Below are 16,333 nucleotides of genomic sequence, written 5' to 3' on the forward strand. Positions count from 1 at the left end.
ACATCCATTGCTGACCCTGCCAACCCCAATTTGAAGCAAGGGACAGATGACCAGAGAAGGGCTGAGGGGAGCAGTAACCACAGAACTGGGGGGAGGGGGGAATTCCCTTCTGGGGTGCTGTGTAAGGGAATTTCCAGATTCAGGGGGGCCCACAGGCAGTGCTCAGGGGCTATTCCTGGCCCGATGTTGGGTGCTGGGGGTGGAACCGGGGGCTCCTGTATGCTGAGCCATACTTCAGCTCCCTCCCCACTCTATCACCCCAGTCAGCCCCACGTGCTAGGTCTGGGTTCCCATCTGTTTGACTTGAGTCTTCATGCTTCTGGGAAACATGAAAATTTTTATTTGCAGAGAGTGGCTGTTTGTGCACGTGGCTGCGGGCACTGGCTTCTGCATGCAGGAAGCGTTACTTGATCCTTGAGGGGAAAAACCAATGAGCAGAACCCTTCTCTGCCTTCCCCTGGGCTCTAGCTGGACATGGGCCCATGTGGACATACCCTTTATCTCCCCTCAGATAGAGTCGGCAGGGCTCTCTCCTGAGCCTGCGCCTTCTGGACCTGCCTCTCATGTTTCGAACCCATGTGGACAGTATCTTGTTCTTGGAACAGTGGATTATATGGACGCAGGCCTGCACTTGCAGGCTCAGGCTATGTGGAAAGCACTCGCCAGAGCCCGAGCATGACCAGGAGCACCTCAAGAGAACTGCCTAAGAGCAAACATGATGAAAGTACGTCTCTGGACACCAGGGATACTCGCCTCCCCCAGTCTGGGGCATTTGTATTCACGTATGCAGACACTGGCCCAGCACTTGGAGGGCAAAGCCGTGTGAAGCACCAAATGCCATGATGGCCCATGGCTTTATTCCACAGGTCACACGGAGATATGGACACTAGTGGGTAAACAGGGTCATCCCTATCTGAGCCCCTCCAAAAACCCCACAGGCTACAGAGCTCAGTGCAGCCTTGTGGCTGTCCCCGTGCCCAAGGGTAGAGGTGCCACCAGGATGGGAACAGTCTCTGGGAACTTGGGGGAAGGGTCCCGAAAACAGATGAGAACCCCAATTTCATCCCAGTTGGGAGCTTGGGGGCTGCGCCCTCTCCAGAGCCTGAGGGGGACTCGCAAATGTTTCCTATGTCACCCATCCTCCAGCTCAGCTCCGTGGAACAAAAGGTGCGGACATGGGGGACACGAGCTGAGGCCCAGGCTGGTGGCTGTCACTTCCAAGACTTGGGGATGCATCTACTGTGCATAGACTTGGAGGGGAAAGGATGGCTTAAAAGAATCTGGCGTGGATGGAAGTCCTGGAACACACGGGGGCATGGGCCAGCGGCTCTCCTGAACAGGGCGTGGCACCCACGCAAACCTGCAGGGGGGCATTGGCCTGAGACTCCGGGTGCCTGACCAGGGCCTGGCTGCTCTGCTCTGTGAATGCTCCATGGTGGAGTCTGAAAGGCACGGGTGGAGCACACGCAGGCACTTCCTAGGACTCCCAAGTCCCCGCTCCAAAAAACAGTAACAGGGTAGGTACCCGGGTGGGGTTTCAGCGACTTCTGCTCTTTCCCTTCATGGGCTCATGAGACAGACTGGAAGGTGCAGGACAAATGGGTGCACAGGAGCGTTTGAGGGGGTTTTTCCACCTGGAGGGAGAAACTCAGTGGCAGGTGGGTCACCCAGGAGCCCACAGGGACTTACCAACCCACCCACATGGCTGGTGCACGTGAGGGCACAGGCCAGCGGCTGCTGGGGGGTGTCACAACTGCCCTCTGCCCCCATTCCCACCATTGCGCCTGGCCGCTTGCAGATACCATCTCGTCTCTGGCCTCCAAACCTGCCTGTATGGCGGCCCCTCGGCTATGCAGGCAGGAGCTGTCCTCTCCCCAGAGGCCTGGACAGGACCCATCCGCTTCCACAAGGACAGACAGAGCAGGAGTGCTCTCCCCGACTCCCTTCACTCTCCAGACTGCCCCAGACCTGCCCCACTCTGGGCTGGCTGCTCTTCTGACAGCAGTGACACTGCAGTCTGGGGAGGACTAGGAGGGGCAGAGACCCCACCCCCTCCCACAGCAGTGCCCAAGGCCAGCTGACTCCATCTAACCCGCATCCTAGGTGAGGCCCCCGGGAACTCCCCTCAAAGTGAGCTTCCTGTTCTACAGGGTGTCCTCCAGGAAAGCCAGGCCTGTGGCATGCAGGGCCACCCGCACCTCTGAGCAATCCCCCAAGTCCCAGTAACTGGCTTGGAGAAAACACTTAAAGGCTTAAGGATGTGGGTCACAAGCCGAGCTGCGCCTACCAGCCACTCCTGATCAGTAGTGACAGGGGTGGGGAACACGAACCCGGACCCCCAGAGCTCAGTCAGAGGCAGGGTGGAGCCTGCAGGGATGTGACTGAGGCCAAAGGCCCTTCAGGGCGGTGCAAATACGTGCTGGGCCTCTCCCAACACGAGAAGTCCTTCGGGATCCATCCCTCACTACGTGGCCCCGGCGGCCCTCGGCAGTGCCCGGTGTGGCCCTGTAAAAAAAACAGTAAAAGAAAAGAGCAAGGGCAACAGCGCAGTGAATAGGCCGCACCAACTCCGCCCATCACCATAGGGTCCCCCAAGCCCCAGGAGTAATCCCTGAGCACTGCCAGGTGTGGCCTAGAAGCCAAAAAATAATAAACAATAAGGGCCACAGTGATATCTGGCCTTGCACATGCCAATCCCAGGTTTGGTCCCCGACATCCCATACAGTCCCCTGAGCACCACCAGGAGTGATTCCTCAGTGCAGAGCCAGGAGAAACCTCTGAGCACCACCAGGTGTGCCTCTAAAATACAAAAAAAAAAAAAAAAAAGAAATAAACAATAATAAAAGAAACAGCAGCCCTGGGGAGGAAAAGCAAGCAGAGATGCGTGGGCAAGGCTCACCACAGGCCCCAGATCCTGACTGAAGCCAGGCAAGCAGCGGGCACGCTCTGCCAGTCTTCTCCCCATGGCCTCCCAGTTTCCACAAAGACCTCTGGTCAGCTGCCCCACCCCCAAGCCTGAACATCGCCCCCACCAGACCGCCTTAGGCCCCTCCTCTGTGGTTCATGCATACTGATGCCCATGGATGAATATCCACTGAAGTACCAACCAGATGCCTGTCTTCACTCTCTGACCACTGAGGGGAAACCCAGGGTTTGAGAAACCACCACTTGTTTTGTCATGATTTGGGGGGGACCAGCTGTGGTACAGGGAACCCAACCAGGCCCTGCTCAAGGCAAGCCTGACAAAGCTGCTGTACTGTCTCCAGCCCATGTCTTGGCGTTGTCTGCGCACCGCACTGGCCTCTGGCTGGGACCAGGCAGCCCCTCCCAATGTTGGGGCACAGGGGGAGACGGGCCTCGAAGGGGAAGCCTTGGGGATCCCGTGGAGGGGCTGATTAGGGGGCTCCTCACCGGCTCTCCAGAGGAACGTAACTGGGCTTGGATCCATTTGCCACACCAGGGAGAGGCTCAGCAGGTCCCCAGGGGAGAAGAACCCCGCTCATCCCGCAGCCCTGGTCGCTGAGAGAAGGGTTCAGTGCCAATAAAACTTGACTGACAAAACACAGTGTGGGCCAACTGGAGGGGAGGTGTGGGGGACTCCAGAGCACAAGGGAGGCTGAGACCCCCCCCTTCCCAGCAGGGGTCACTGTGCCTGCCCGGTCCCCACAAACGTTCAGACTTAGCAGAGGGTCAGGGCCAAGGCAGGGGCCTGTGGGGTTGACGCTGGTGGCCTCCGGGCACTGGCACGACCCATGCCCCACAGGCCAGGGTTCCCGGAGAAAGGGAAAAGCAACTTAACAATGAAATGATAGTTCTCTGCAGAAAGACAAGCCAATTGACACTGGCTCAATGATGCCATTCTCTGAGGGGCTACATCCAACCCCCATAGCGCACAAGCTCCAGGGGCTCCTCTGTGCAAAGTGGTATCAAGGGGCTGAGGGGTCTTGGCCCCACCCCATCACTGCAACCACGCCCACAGAGCCCTGCTCCTGCCCCTGACACTGCCCCACCTGTTCCTGAGCCAGATCTTGGGCCTGGTCCCCGGAGAACGCCCAGTGGGTCCCACAGCTGGGCCTAGTGATGGTGGGAGTGACGCAGGGCCCCTATGAGCATGCTCATCCAATCCTCAGCACTGCAGACACCCCCTCTCCCTGTCCCAGCAGCCTCTGGGCACACAACATCGGTCCATTCCTGGTAACATGGTTGGGGGTCCCCCGGAGGTGCTTTATTTTAACACCAACCCTGCGGCCAGTTCTGCGCCTCTGCTTCCCTCCCTCGTGTCCTGGGAGCCCGCACCGAGGGGCAAGCAGAGCCCACCGGAGCACTACAGTTCTGCAGCGTTGTACATCCAAACCTCAAGAATGGGGTCTTGCTGCTGCTGCCGTGGGGCCACGGGAGGAGGCCCCGCCCCGGCAGGTGGGATGAGGCATGAACCTGGTGGGGGGCAGACAGCTGCGAGGCCCCAAATGTCCACCCACAACATGGGGTGTGCCCTCATAGCCTCTGTCACCACTGTGAGGCTTTGGTTAAAAAGAAAAAACAGAGCAAACCCAGAAGCAGGTTCTTGGGGAGCGTGGGGGAGATTCCAGGCAGATCAAGGACGGAGGAATGTCTTCCTGGGCGCTCGCGGCGAGTCTTCAGGCAGAGCCCGCGGAGCCACCCCGGCCACACTGATGGAATCTCAGCAGGAAACTGGGGCAGGTGCCTCTGGCAGAGGCGGGTCCACAGCTCTGATCCACCCACTGGCTTCCGGGAAGGCTCCTGGTTTTCAGGTCAAAGGCATTCTGGACAGACAGAGGAGCCCGCATTCCCAGTTGCCATCCAGCCACTCAGGAGCCGAAGAGCCTAGAGGAGCAGAGGGCAGAGGCCTGTGAATACAGCTTTTGCGCGGGGCAGGCCTGCAGTCGGCTTCTGGGGATGCATACCGTTCCTCCTACTTGCTGTAGACAGGGCAGTGCTCAAAGAAAAAGCTTAGAAAAGTGCTTAGAAAAGTATCAGCTCCATGAAATCTGTAACATTAGCCTGTCCAGAAAATTTCACAAGGAGCTGGCCCCAAATGCAAGTAGTAGCAAGGAGCCCAGAGCTAAATATGCAGGCAGCGGGAAGGGCTGGAGGGCCGAATTACTCAACATCTCAGATGTCCTCGCTCCACTGCTGCCACATGTGACCCTCTAGGCCAAGGATACTCTTGTGTCAGTGACACCCATCAGGTTGTCTTGAAGGAGGGCATGTCCAGGTAGACCCACCCCTTGGTAAGAAGCATGAGGCACCCAGACCCTATCAGAGCAATGAGACAACCACCAGGGAAGTGATGTCTAAGAACACAGAATGACCTGGTGACAGGCCCGAACCCTCAGCCCTCTGCCCTCGGCCCCACGCCACTAAAAGCATCTGGAAGGTGGCCAGCCCATGCGGGGAAGAGGCTGGTCAGTGCAATGCTCTCCATGGCAGAGATGCATCCAGGGGCCCGGGGAGAATCATGGGACGGAGTGAGGCAGGACTTACACGATCATGCAGAACATCATGAAGACGTTCCACAGTGCAATGAAGATGCGGAAGTACCTGAGGCTCAGCAAAAACTCCCGGATGTTGTCCCCTGCAAAGCCAGAGGTGGTTTTTCACACGGGGCACAGGGACCGCGCACAGCGAACAAGCGCGCAAACAAGGGGTAGCTATTAAAACCCTGAGCAAGCCTATGATTGGCTACAGAAAAGACACGTGATGTGGATCTACCCAATAAGACCACCCTGGACTTTTGCCACGCTCTACTTTCTCAGTTCTGGGCCACATTGAAGGGGCAGTGGTGAGGGTGGCCCAGCCTTTGGGTCAAGGTCACAAACTGCTGCCCCCACTACCAGGCTAGGCAGGGTTTTGAGTTCGGTGGGTTTTCTCTGTTCTCTGGGCAGCACACAGTGTGAAGAGCCCCTCACGCCATCACCACTGCCTGAACTTGGCTTTCGTGACAGGTGTCACAGCAGTCTGCTGCAAACGAGCCCCAAGCATCCAGTTGTATAGTGTGACTGGAACAACCATGCCCATCCCTGTGTATGGCATCCAGCACGGCACTGCAGCAGAACGCACATGGCCTATAGCCTCTGCCCACAGGCCCAAAAAAGGAGGCCTGGATCTCCCAGCAAACCACATTCCGGTGTCTGATTACTGAGACACATCTGCCTAAAGCAGGGGGCAGGGCTACGGTGCAAAGAGGGTTCAGGTCATTCATGGAACCACACAGCCCCCCAGCGCTTACCACCGGAGTGGCTTCTAAACACTGCTGGGTGTGGCCTGAAAACCAAAACTAAAACCAAAGGAATGCACCCTGGCTGCAGAGCTCAGAAGCAACAGCTGTGGGGACAGGAGACTGCCTGGCTCCGGGCTCACTGCATACTGAGCCCCGGAAGAGCCACAAGACAGCAGGAGCCCAGATGCGCCTGGGAGCTCAGGGCATCAAGGGGACAGCGAGCAGTGCCAACAGGGCTGGCCTGCCCAGCAAGCTACGAAGATAAAGAGAATGGCAGAGGGGCTGTGGCCACACACCTGAAACACAGATCCCCAACATACACACACACACACACACACACACGCACACTCCTCCTCTTTTACACTCTTACACACGTTTCCCTGACACATTCACATCCACACACATCCTCATAAACCCTTACAAACACTCACACCTGACACACTCATTCATACACTCTCATATACATGACACAGGCAATCACATACACTCTCACACACAAACTCCCACCCTAAACACACATATTCTTACACAACATGCGAACTCTCACACTCATGCTGTCATGCAAACTCTAATGCACACATACACAACACACAAATACACTCTCACACTCAAACACACTAACATAGCATACTCTCACACAACACTCACAACCCACTCTCACTCACAAACTCACACTCTAACACACATACTCTAACACAATACTCACAACCCACTCTCACACTAACACACACATACACAACACGCAAACTCACTCTCAAACTCACACTCTAACACACATACTCTCACACAACACGCAAACTCACACTCTAACACATACATACTCTTACACAACACGCAATCTCACACATAGACCTAAAATGAACCCACCAGGAAAGCAGGCTTTACAGACACATGCCCACTGGGCACGTGCCCAGAGCAGTATAGATAAATGAAGGACACGCCCACTGGGGAAAGGTTCCTAATTACCTGTACTGGGCTCCTTGGACTCCTCCCCAAAACCCTGTGTGTCCTTCTTCTTCCTGTGAGGGACAGACCAAATCCATCTTCAGTGAGTCACCCCCCCATAGTGTAGTGGAGCCTGAAACCTCAGCTGCTGCCAGGAAGCAGCTCCACACCTCTGCCCTGCCAATCACAGCCAGGCCAGAGTGTGCGTGACAGTGATGGGACGTCACGGGCAGGACTAGAACAGGACATGAAGGGGCTGACTCAGGACCTCAGGGGCAAATGGACATCCCTCCCCCAGAAAGGAGAGTCTGGATTGGAAGCTCTGGAGGTGGATCAGACAGATGGCTAGGAGGACTGGGGCACAAACTTTGCAGAGAGATGGGAGAAATGATCTCCTCCACCACTGACTAGGGGGCTGGGGGAGCCCCTAAGCACATTGGGTGTGGCCCCAACGCCAGAAAGCAGTACAATGAAAAAAGTTAAAGTTCTGGGGCCGGAGCAAGAGTACAGTGGGGAGGATGTTTGCCTTGCACACAGCCAACGGGGGTTCAATCCCCTGCATCCCATATGGTCCCCAGAACACTGCCAGGAGTGATTCCTGAATGCAGAACCAAGGGTAAATTCTTATCAATGGGCATGACACAAAACTCAACAAAAAAAGAAAAGGAGCACGCGAGAGCACGAGAGCGAGAGAGAGAGCAAGAGCGCACGCGAGAGAGCGTGAGAGCCCAAGAGCAAGAGGGAGAGCGAGAGAGCGAGAGAGCGCAAGCAAATGAGTCAAGTTCCTAAGGAATACGGTCCACGCTGGAGGAGGGGCCGGATGGAGGCGGGGCTAGGGCGGGGCCAATGCGAGGGGTGGGCATCCAGAGGGCGGGCCCAATGGGACGGGCCCAGATTGGGGCGGGGCGATAACGTGGGCCGGGCCTACAGCTACCAGAGTCCAGAGTCGCGGTCCGACGCGGCCTACTCACAGCTTAAAGTTGAGCACGGCCCCGGCGTTCATCAGCAGCGTCCTGTGGAGGGAGAGTACGGTGATCTGGGCCGTCCCCGCCCCGCCGGGCTCCCTCGCCCCCGCCTTCGTTCACCCTAATTACCCGAACAGCAGGATGTCGCCGATCATCCTTACAGCCGAAGCGTCCGTCAAAACCGGAAGCGGAAGCCTCCTGGAGGGCGGGCAGAGGAGCGGGAGCTGGCCAATCCCGACGCAGCCTCTGAGGTGCGCGCGTCCTCTGCGGGCCCCGCCCTCACTGCAGGGGCCAGGCGAGATATGATGACGTGAGTGGCGGGGCCACAGGTTCGGTGTGTGGGGTTGGGGCCGCGTGACAGGTCCCGGCACCTTCTGGCTCCTCCGCGGGGCTGGGGTCCGGAGGGCTGCACAGGAAAAAGGGTCCTGACGCAGCGGCTGCCCTGGGCATGCGCTGGCTAAACCCCTGTAAACGACTCCCCCAGCGGGGCTGGCACTGCAGGGGCTGCGTCCAGCTATCTCCCCGCACCGGACACCGTATTTGGGACGGGACTGGCACGGCCCCACGGAGGCTGGGGTCAGGGTGGCCGCTTGGAGACCGGGGTCCTGACCCGGAGCGTGGGATTTGCATACGATTGCTGCCCCGTGGACGATGGGGTCTTTGTCCCAAGGCTTGGTCCGGGCCGCGCCGGCCCCGGCCCGCAAGAGTCGCCGGCTAATGGGCTGAACTGGGACGGGACGGCGGTGGCCGCGGGGGCCCGGCCCGCCCCCCGCGAGCCCCTCCCCGCCGCGGGGCCGGGCGGGGGCGGCGCCTGGCGGGCGGGCGGGCGGGGCCCGGGCCGGGGCGGCGGCGGCGGGCACCATGGAGCTGCTGTCGGCGCTCAGCCTGGGCGAGCTGGCGCTCAGCTTCTCGCGCGTGCCCCTCTTCCCGGTCTTCGACCTCAGCTACTTCATCGTCTCCCTTGTCTACCTCAAGTATGAGCCAGGTGAGCGCGGCGGGGCCGCGGGCGCGGGCGGCGCGAGCCCGGGCTCTAGTTCCCGGGCGCGGGAGCAGGTGGAGAAGGTTGTGCCGCTCGGCGGGGGTCATCCTGGGGGCAGGGCGCGCGCCCTCCCCGGAATGGGGGCGCGGGCAAGGACGCGCTGCACAAAAATGGGCCTGCTGGGGAGGCGCGAGGGCGAAAAAGGGGGTATCGCGGATGGAAGGGGTCGCGGGAGCTGGGGGCAGGGGCGGGGGTGGTGTCTGTCTGGGGCCGGCGGGTGTCGTGACCTCGTCGCTTGCCCTTGGCCACGCGCGTGCCCCACTGCAGCTGCGGGTCTATTCATAGGCCGGTCCGCTGAGGGGTGCGGAAGGTGACACAGCGCCCCCATCCCGACCGCTGGGCGCAGCCGGGGAGGTATTTGGGGGTTTGCGACCTCCCACGCCCTCATGCAGCTTCCCTGGATGGAGCTCCGGACTCATCGGATTGTTTATTTTAAAAGCGTTTTCCCCCAGAGCTGGCGAATGGCCTCCTTAGAGCTCAGTCTATTTTTATACAAGATTGGGGGGTCGTGTCTCCTCTTGTGTCTGCAGGATTTCATCGCACCCACGCCTTATATGGATCCTCAGAATGCAGCTTTAGCTGGGAGAAATCCATCTCTTCAAAATTTCCACCTTTCTGAACCCCCAGGTGCTAGTAGCCCCTCTATTCTCTGCACAGACGGAAGTGGCTGCCCCACCCCCAATGATAAAAATAGGTGTTGGTGGCTATTTAAGAATCCAAAATAGAGTCACAGAGGGAACGGAAGTGTCCAGTTGCCACGGGGAGGGGTGGGGTGAGGCCGGCCTGTGCCTTTCCCACCTCCACAACCCCAATTATGGATCAAAACTCTGGGTTTCTGGCCCCCAGCATGCCCCTCCTTTTGCATCCATAAATTACAGCAAGGAACTTTGGGAAGCAAATCAGCTCCTTGCCTCCCGCACTCACTCACAGGACATTTCCTGGGGTTGAGGCCCTTCCCTGGACCTCCACAGAGCCAGGTCACCGAGAAATCCAAGTGTGCCCTGCAGGTCAGTTGAGGTTCCAAGGGGATGTGAGGAGCCCATGGGCACCTCAGCAGAGAGGAGAGGGGAAGGACCTGAACCCCACCTCCTCCTGGCCCGGTCATGAGGGATGTCCTGGGCCTCCACACTGACTGTGGTCACTCTTCTTTGACAGTGGTGTGAGGTCTGTGGGAATGAGGCCAGCAGGAGTGGTCAGCCCTCCAGATCTTTCTACCTGAGCTCCCAAGTCACTCCCCGCCCCCAGAAGCACCCCCAGCCCCACCCCTGCGCCTCCTTACATGCAGGCAGCAGGAGAAGGACCTGGACAGAACTGTCCCTGGGGTATTTTTAGATGCCCAGGTCCCTCCTCTGCAGGGCCTCACCTGACCCCCAGGGCCGCCAGCTGTCTCGAGGATTAACTTCCAGCTGGTGGCATTTTAAACCGACACCCAGGAGGAGGGGGAGAGGTGGGACCTTGTTGGGCACTGGACTTGGTGGGCAGCCTTGAGGGTGATCCCTGACTCCAGGGAGGTGGTGAGAGGGATAGGGAAAATGGGGGACCCCACCTCCCCAAAGGAAAGGGGCGGGGTGAGCCTGAGGTTTGCAAAGGAGCACGAGATAAGGAGTCACAAGGGCATGTCCAAACACACAAAGCAGGACTGGGCAAAGGGCTCAGTCCCCAGCACCCTAGATGGGCCTTTAAGCCCCCGGAGGATTCTCCACCCTGCTCTGTGTGTATGGTGAGGACAGGGGTGTGCCCCCATTTCTCTGAGGTCGGCCACAGAGAAAATCTCTGTCAGGCCTGTTGCTGGTGATGTGGGGGTCTGGCTTGTTCCCTTCTTCCCTGCGTGTGGACAAAGGTGTTCCAACCTTCTCCCAGTGATTATGACCCCTTTCCACCTGCTCCCAGCCAAGAGACACCACTCCCCCCTCGTGTAGCCTCAGGTCTGTTGACTTGGTTGTTCCCCGGAAAGCAAAACTCCTGGGGGAGAAGGACTCTGGGCAATGAAATCACAGGTTACTCAGGAAGATGCCAGTGCAGGCGTTGGGCTCCCAAAGGTGCCCGCAGATGAACAGCTGGGATCTGTGCTCTTGGTTTCTGCAAACTCCCTGTTACTAATGACAGGAGAGTACAGAGGTTGGGCACTTGCCCTGCTGTCAGTTGTCCCCAGTTCATTCCCTGGCACCACATATGATACAATTCTCCCTCCAAGCGTCTAAAGCGTGCTCTGATCCCCTGCAAAGTCCTTGGGCCAGTCCCTGTGCCCACTAATAATGACGAATCCACACCTGTGCAGGTGCGGTGGAGCTGTCCCGTCGCCACCCCATGGCGTCCTGGCTGTGTGCCATGCTGCACTGCTTCGGGAGCTACATCCTGGCTGACCTGCTCCTGGGGGAACCTGTCATCGACTATTTTAGCAACAGCTCTAGTATTCTGCTGGCCTCTGCTGTCTGGTGAGGGCAGAAGGGACATGGGTGAGCCACACCTAGGGGGCTGGGCAAGAAGAGCCTGGTGCCCAGTCCCCAAGAGGGTGGTGAAGCCGGTCAGTTGGTAGGGCACAGGAGCCTGGCACCCAGTCTCCTGGGCAGCACTTGAGGAAGCCTGGCCACCAGTGGGACAGAGGGGCATGGAGGTGGCTGGAGCCATCACCCTCTGTAGTGGCTCTGAGCATCCAGGAGCATCCCTGCCCCAGCCTGGCTCCCCTGCTAGTCCTGTGGGGAGGGTGTTGGGACGACCCCTTCTCCACGGGTAGGTGTGCCGCCGGAGCCCAACCCCTGGCTCTGTGTCCCCCAAAGGTACATGATTTTCTTCTGCCCCCTTGACCTCTTCTACAAATGCGTGTGCTTCCTGCCCGTGAAGCTCATCTTCGTGGCCATGAAGGAGGTGGTCCGAGTGCGCAAGATTGCCGCGGGCATCCATCACGCCCACCACCATTACCACCACGGCTGGTTTGTCATGATCGCCACCGGCTGGGTCAAAGGTAACGCAGCGCCCTCCACCCGCTTCCAGAGGCCCAGCCCAGAGGGGGCGGTGATGGGCACAGCTGAGACTGGGGGTCTTTGGGAAGATGAGCTCCTGGCAGGGCTTGGGGGCACGTGTGCAGTTCTGGAGCGAACCCAGGTGATGGTGTGCGAGGCAAACACCTGTGCGAACACCAGTGTTCTCAGCTGCATTGAAGTCTGCTTGTCCCTGTCTCCCCTAAGAGGGAGCATATGAGACTTGAGAGCAAGGGCATCCCCACAGGCGTCAGTCCAGGCTGCTGGGAGGAAGTGGTGTTTGTAGGGACTGGAGAGCTAACTGTGTTCAGAGCCAACCAACCTGGCACCCCGTATGGCTGCCCAAGCACTGCGTCTCCTGAGGAGAACGGAGAGCCGGAAGTAGCCCCCAAGCATTTCTTGTGTGTTCCCCAACTGTAAAGAAAATGAAAAGAACATCAAAACATACGTGGCAAAAAGAGAGAAGTTGCAGTAAAGTGGGTGATTGGGCAATAGGGGTGAGAGCAGCTGGAGGGACTGCGGAGGAGCACACGGGAAACACAGTCGCAGGAAGTCACGACACCAGACTGAGCCCTGGGTGGACAGGCAAAGCCAAGAAGCTGGGCCGGGAACGTGGTTCAGCTGGTAGAGCTCATTTTGTCTTGAGGCCCTGGGTTTGATCCCGGGCACCCCGTGGCTCCCGTAGCACTGCCAGGTGTGGCCCCTCTGAGGAAAGAGCCGTGCAGAATGCCTCCGCCCTGCCTTCTGCTCTGGGTGGGAGCCCAGGATCCAGGGCAGGGATCACCCTCTGTCCCATCCTCTCTCTGCTCTCCAGAGACTCCAGCTCCCAGAGTGTATATCCCCCAGAGGGCAGGGGGGTGATGAGAGAGGTGGACAGTTCCGAGCGCGCAGGAGGCAGGTGGCAGGTTACTCTTGGTGCTGGGCCCATGCAGGGTCTGGGGTGTTCTGGGTTTGTGTGAGGTGGACCTTGTGGCCTGTGGCACTGCCATACGTGACTGACGGGTATCTGGGACATTGCTGCTAACCGGTTTCCTACCCCTGTACCCCAAACATTCTGACCAGAGTGAGGGGTGTGGGAATGATTCAGAAGCGCAGCCCTTGTCCCCCAGGCGCAGGTGTGGCACTCTTGTCCAACTTTGAGCAGCTGCTCCGAGGGGTGTGGAAGCCAGAAACCAACGAGATCCTGCACATGTCCTTGTGAGTACCGCCTGCCCACCCTCCCAACCTGACCCTGCGTCACACACACCTGGAAACCGAATTCAGTCTTCCAGAACCTTCCAGAGCTTGTGGCTAGAGGACCCGAGAAGGGGAGGGAGCATAGACAACTGCGGAGAGGATGCCAGGTTGGGGTGTTAAAGTCAGACGCCACCTCCAAGCGGAGCTGGCCCTAGTCAGGGAAGAGCAGGGTCTGCCTGGCTCTGGGGAGGTGGGTACAGCGCCAGGCGGGGACCAACTGTGGTGTGGAAGTGGGGGCAGACCCCGGAGTGGGCTAGTTCTGTTCTCTCCCACTACAATGAGTAAAGCCGAGACACCGCCCCCTGCCCCAGGCAACCAGGAGAAGCTTGTTCCCACCTCCATTGCATTGGGGAGGCTTGGGGGGGTGCAGTGCTGTCTGCAGGCAAATGACCGTCCCTCTGCCTTCCACAAACCTGTAAGCCCGTACAGGGAAAGGGACGAGCTTCTGAGTGCACCGTTGCGGTTTGTTGGTTTGTTACAGAGGACTCTAGGAAGGAGGGGGGCCCTCAGCCTCACCCGAGCTTTTTTTTTTTTTTTTTTTGGTTTTTGGGTCACACCCGGCGATGCACAGGGGTTACTCCTGGCTCTTCACTCAGGAATTACCCCTGGCGGTGCTCAGGGGACCATATGGGATGCTGGGATTAGAACCCGGGTCGGCCGCGTGCAAGGCAAATGCCCTGCCCGCTGTGCTATTGCTCCAGCCCCCTCACCCCAGCTTTATCCTGCCTCCACAGCAGGGGAAGGGGGTGGCGGGCAGGCATCAGAGGAGGGACTGTTCTCAGGTGGGCACGGCCTTGGTGAGTGGCGACGGGTTGCTGGCAGGAATAGGCGGGGTTTGTAGTGGGTGGGCAGGGCTGACTGTAGTGGGTGGGGCCAGGCCTCCCACTGACTACCCTGCCCCTCCAGTCCCACCAAGGCCAGCCTATACGGAGCCATCCTCTTCACACTGCAGCAGAGCCGCTGGCTGCCTGTGTCCAAAGCCAGCCTCATCTTCCTTTTCACCATGTTCATGGTGTCCTGCAAGGTGAGCAGCCCACTTGCCTGCCTGGTGCATGCCTTTACCCCCCCATGCTGGGGGAGCCGGTGAGGGTGGGGTACGAGCAGCAGGAGCAGGTCTCTGCAGGGGTACGAGCTGAGACAAGCCTGTACGGTGGATGGGACAGATCTTCCAGGAGACAGGTGCCTTCCTGCCTCTGCCCAGCGAGGCCCATCTGTTTCAGAACCAGGACCAGGCTGTCCCCTCCTGGCTCCCAGGCTGACCGTCCTCCCCGCCTCGCAGGTGTTCCTGACGGCCACCCACTCGCATGGCTCCCCATTCGACCTGCTGGAGGCCTACATCTGCCCTGTGCTGTTTGGGTCAGCCTGGGGAGGAGACCACCATGACGGCCATGGGGGCGCCCACGGAGGCCCCGCACACTCCACACTGCCCAAGTCCAAGGAGGAGCTGAGTGAAGGTTCCCGGAAAAAGAAGACCAAGAAAGCCGACTAAGGGGGCTGCAGGGGGTCTCGACAGTGTTCGTGGGAATCGGGGTCCCTTTGCTGCTATTTTGGAGAGGGGGGCCTCAGCCTAAAGGGATGTCAGGACTCTGATGTCCTCCTAGTTCTGCACCTCTGATCCCCCCGCCAGAGACTGGATAGATGGATCTTCCTGCCGCTGCTCGCACCGGTTCCTCCTGCACAGCAGGAGCATCATGCTCTTGCCTGCCCCTGCTCGGCGACCAGCAGGGGGCACGTTGGCCCAGACCCCTGCCCCTCTGAGCATTGGGCGCAGCTGTATCTAGGGTCCTGGGAGCTGCGGAAGGCTCAAGCCACCCTGGGCTGAAGGCCATCCCCAAACCAAAGAGATGCAACTGGCCGGCAGGGCCCCAGGATCCAGCTCTATCCTCTCTTAGCTGCACTTCGTCACTCAGTCAGTCACCAAACACACAGACAATGCGGGTGTTGCTGGGTGGGGCTAGGGGTCCTGCTGGCCACCATCTTGTGGCCTGGGTCACCAGGATGGGGGCATGGACACACCTGGCTCAGGTGGGGTCTCTCCATGGGTCACTGCACTCTGGGAAATGCCTTCCTGGGGAGCTGGGGGGTTCTGAGGCAGAAAGACGCTCCCAGGTCTCAGCTTGGTGAGAGGGTCCGCGAATAAACCCTGTGTGAGACTCACCGTGTGTGTTTGTGTGTGCACCTGTGTGTGTGAGTGCACACGTGTGTGTGTGCATGTGTGGGGTGTCCTAGTTCAGCATGTGTGGGGCAGGCTCCCCAGACCCTAACTCGGGTATTGGGAAGCCCAGCCAGGCAAGTGGGTTTTCCGATTGGCGTGTGTGCAGGTGACACAATCTGGGGTGGGAGTGGTGCCGAATTCCCCCACACACACACACGCACTTGCGCATTGACCCCTCTGCTGTGTGGAGCTGAGACCTCTTATGTTCCCAGGTCACTCTGGGTCCTTCCGACTGTGTCCAGTGCTGGCCTCCAGGTGGCGCTGTTGTACTGCTGGGTCCTCTGCGTAGGGTGCATCTCCCAACCAATTCCTCCTCTGAGTGGAGGTGACCGTGGAGCTGGGTGTTGGGGCCAGGGCTCTGTCCCAATGCCACACTGAACACTCAGCACTTTCCCTGGGACCAGTGGAGGACTTTTGCAAGATCTCACCTGAGAATCTCAGGGACTCCCCCCAAAGTAGGAAGAACGGCAGGACCCAGCAGCCACAGCTCTTAAGTTTTGTTCCCAGCTTCCGGTGAGTCTCAGCATTGCCACCAAGAAAGACCTTATCTTTCTTTTTTTTTTTTTTTTGCTTTTTGGGTCACACCCAGCGATGCACAGGGGTTACTCCTGGCTCTACACTCAGGAATTACTCCTGGCGGTGCTCAGGGGACCATATGGGATGCTGGGATTCGAACCCGGGTCGGCCTCGTGCAAGGCAAACGCCCTACCCACT

At 58.9% G+C, this 16,333-nt stretch overlaps 2 protein-coding genes across 3 annotated transcripts; one reads left to right on the top strand and one right to left on the bottom strand.

Moving 5' to 3' along the window:
• Nucleotides 1-4,195: 4,195 nt before the first annotated feature.
• On the bottom strand, nt 4,196-8,352 carry SMIM7 (small integral membrane protein 7). Its single transcript, XM_012934579.2, has 5 exons — nt 8,281-8,352; nt 8,158-8,199; nt 7,208-7,260; nt 5,506-5,596; nt 4,196-4,845 (listed from the first exon to the last, which is right to left on the bottom strand). Exons 1-5 carry the CDS (start codon nt 8,304-8,306, stop codon nt 4,830-4,832), a joined length of 228 nt encoding a protein of 75 aa, XP_012790033.2. The 5' UTR covers nt 8,307-8,352; the 3' UTR covers nt 4,196-4,829.
• Nucleotides 8,324-15,561, top strand: TMEM38A (transmembrane protein 38A). Of its 2 annotated transcripts, none has more exons than XM_055126281.1 (6): nt 8,324-8,461; nt 11,469-11,625; nt 11,968-12,152; nt 13,278-13,365; nt 14,311-14,428; nt 14,684-15,561. In XM_055126281.1, the coding sequence occupies exons 2-6, from the start codon at nt 11,498-11,500 to the stop codon at nt 14,891-14,893; spliced, it is 729 nt and encodes a 242-aa protein (XP_054982256.1). In that variant the 5' UTR covers nt 8,324-8,461; nt 11,469-11,497; the 3' UTR covers nt 14,894-15,561. The 2 variants fall into 2 exon arrangements, with proteins under 2 accessions (XP_054982256.1, XP_004616934.2); XM_004616877.2 differs by lacking the exon at nt 8,324-8,461 and adding an exon at nt 8,475-9,136.
• Nucleotides 15,562-16,333: the final 772 nt, after the last annotated feature.

This window comes from Sorex araneus, chromosome 2 (genome assembly GCF_027595985.1).
Source record: "Sorex araneus isolate mSorAra2 chromosome 2, mSorAra2.pri, whole genome shotgun sequence".
Lineage (NCBI taxonomy): Eukaryota > Metazoa > Chordata > Mammalia > Eulipotyphla > Soricidae > Sorex > Sorex araneus.

What these genes read in the sequence shown, in the direction of transcription:
- SMIM7 (XM_012934579.2), bottom strand. Translation starts at nt 8,306, where the DNA reads ATGATCGGCGACATCCTGCTGTTCGG. An exon ending in GCCGTGCTCAACTTTAAGCT is followed by an intron (nt 7,261 to 8,157) that starts GTGAGTAGGCCG and finishes TGTCCCTCACAG; the next exon opens with GAAGAAGAAGGACACACAGG. An exon ending in GTCCAAGGAGCCCAGTACAG is followed by an intron (nt 5,597 to 7,207) that starts GTAATTAGGAAC and finishes CTGGCTTTGCAG; the next exon opens with GGGACAACATCCGGGAGTTT.
- TMEM38A (XM_004616877.2), top strand. Translation starts at nt 9,013, where the DNA reads ATGGAGCTGCTGTCGGCGCTCAGCCTGGGCGAGCTGGCGCTCAGCTTC. An exon ending in CTGCTGGCCTCTGCTGTCTG is followed by an intron (nt 11,626 to 11,967) that starts GTGAGGGCAGAA and finishes TGTCCCCCAAAG; the next exon opens with GTACATGATTTTCTTCTGCC. An exon ending in GAGATCCTGCACATGTCCTT is followed by an intron (nt 13,366 to 14,310) that starts GTGAGTACCGCC and finishes CTGCCCCTCCAG; the next exon opens with TCCCACCAAGGCCAGCCTAT.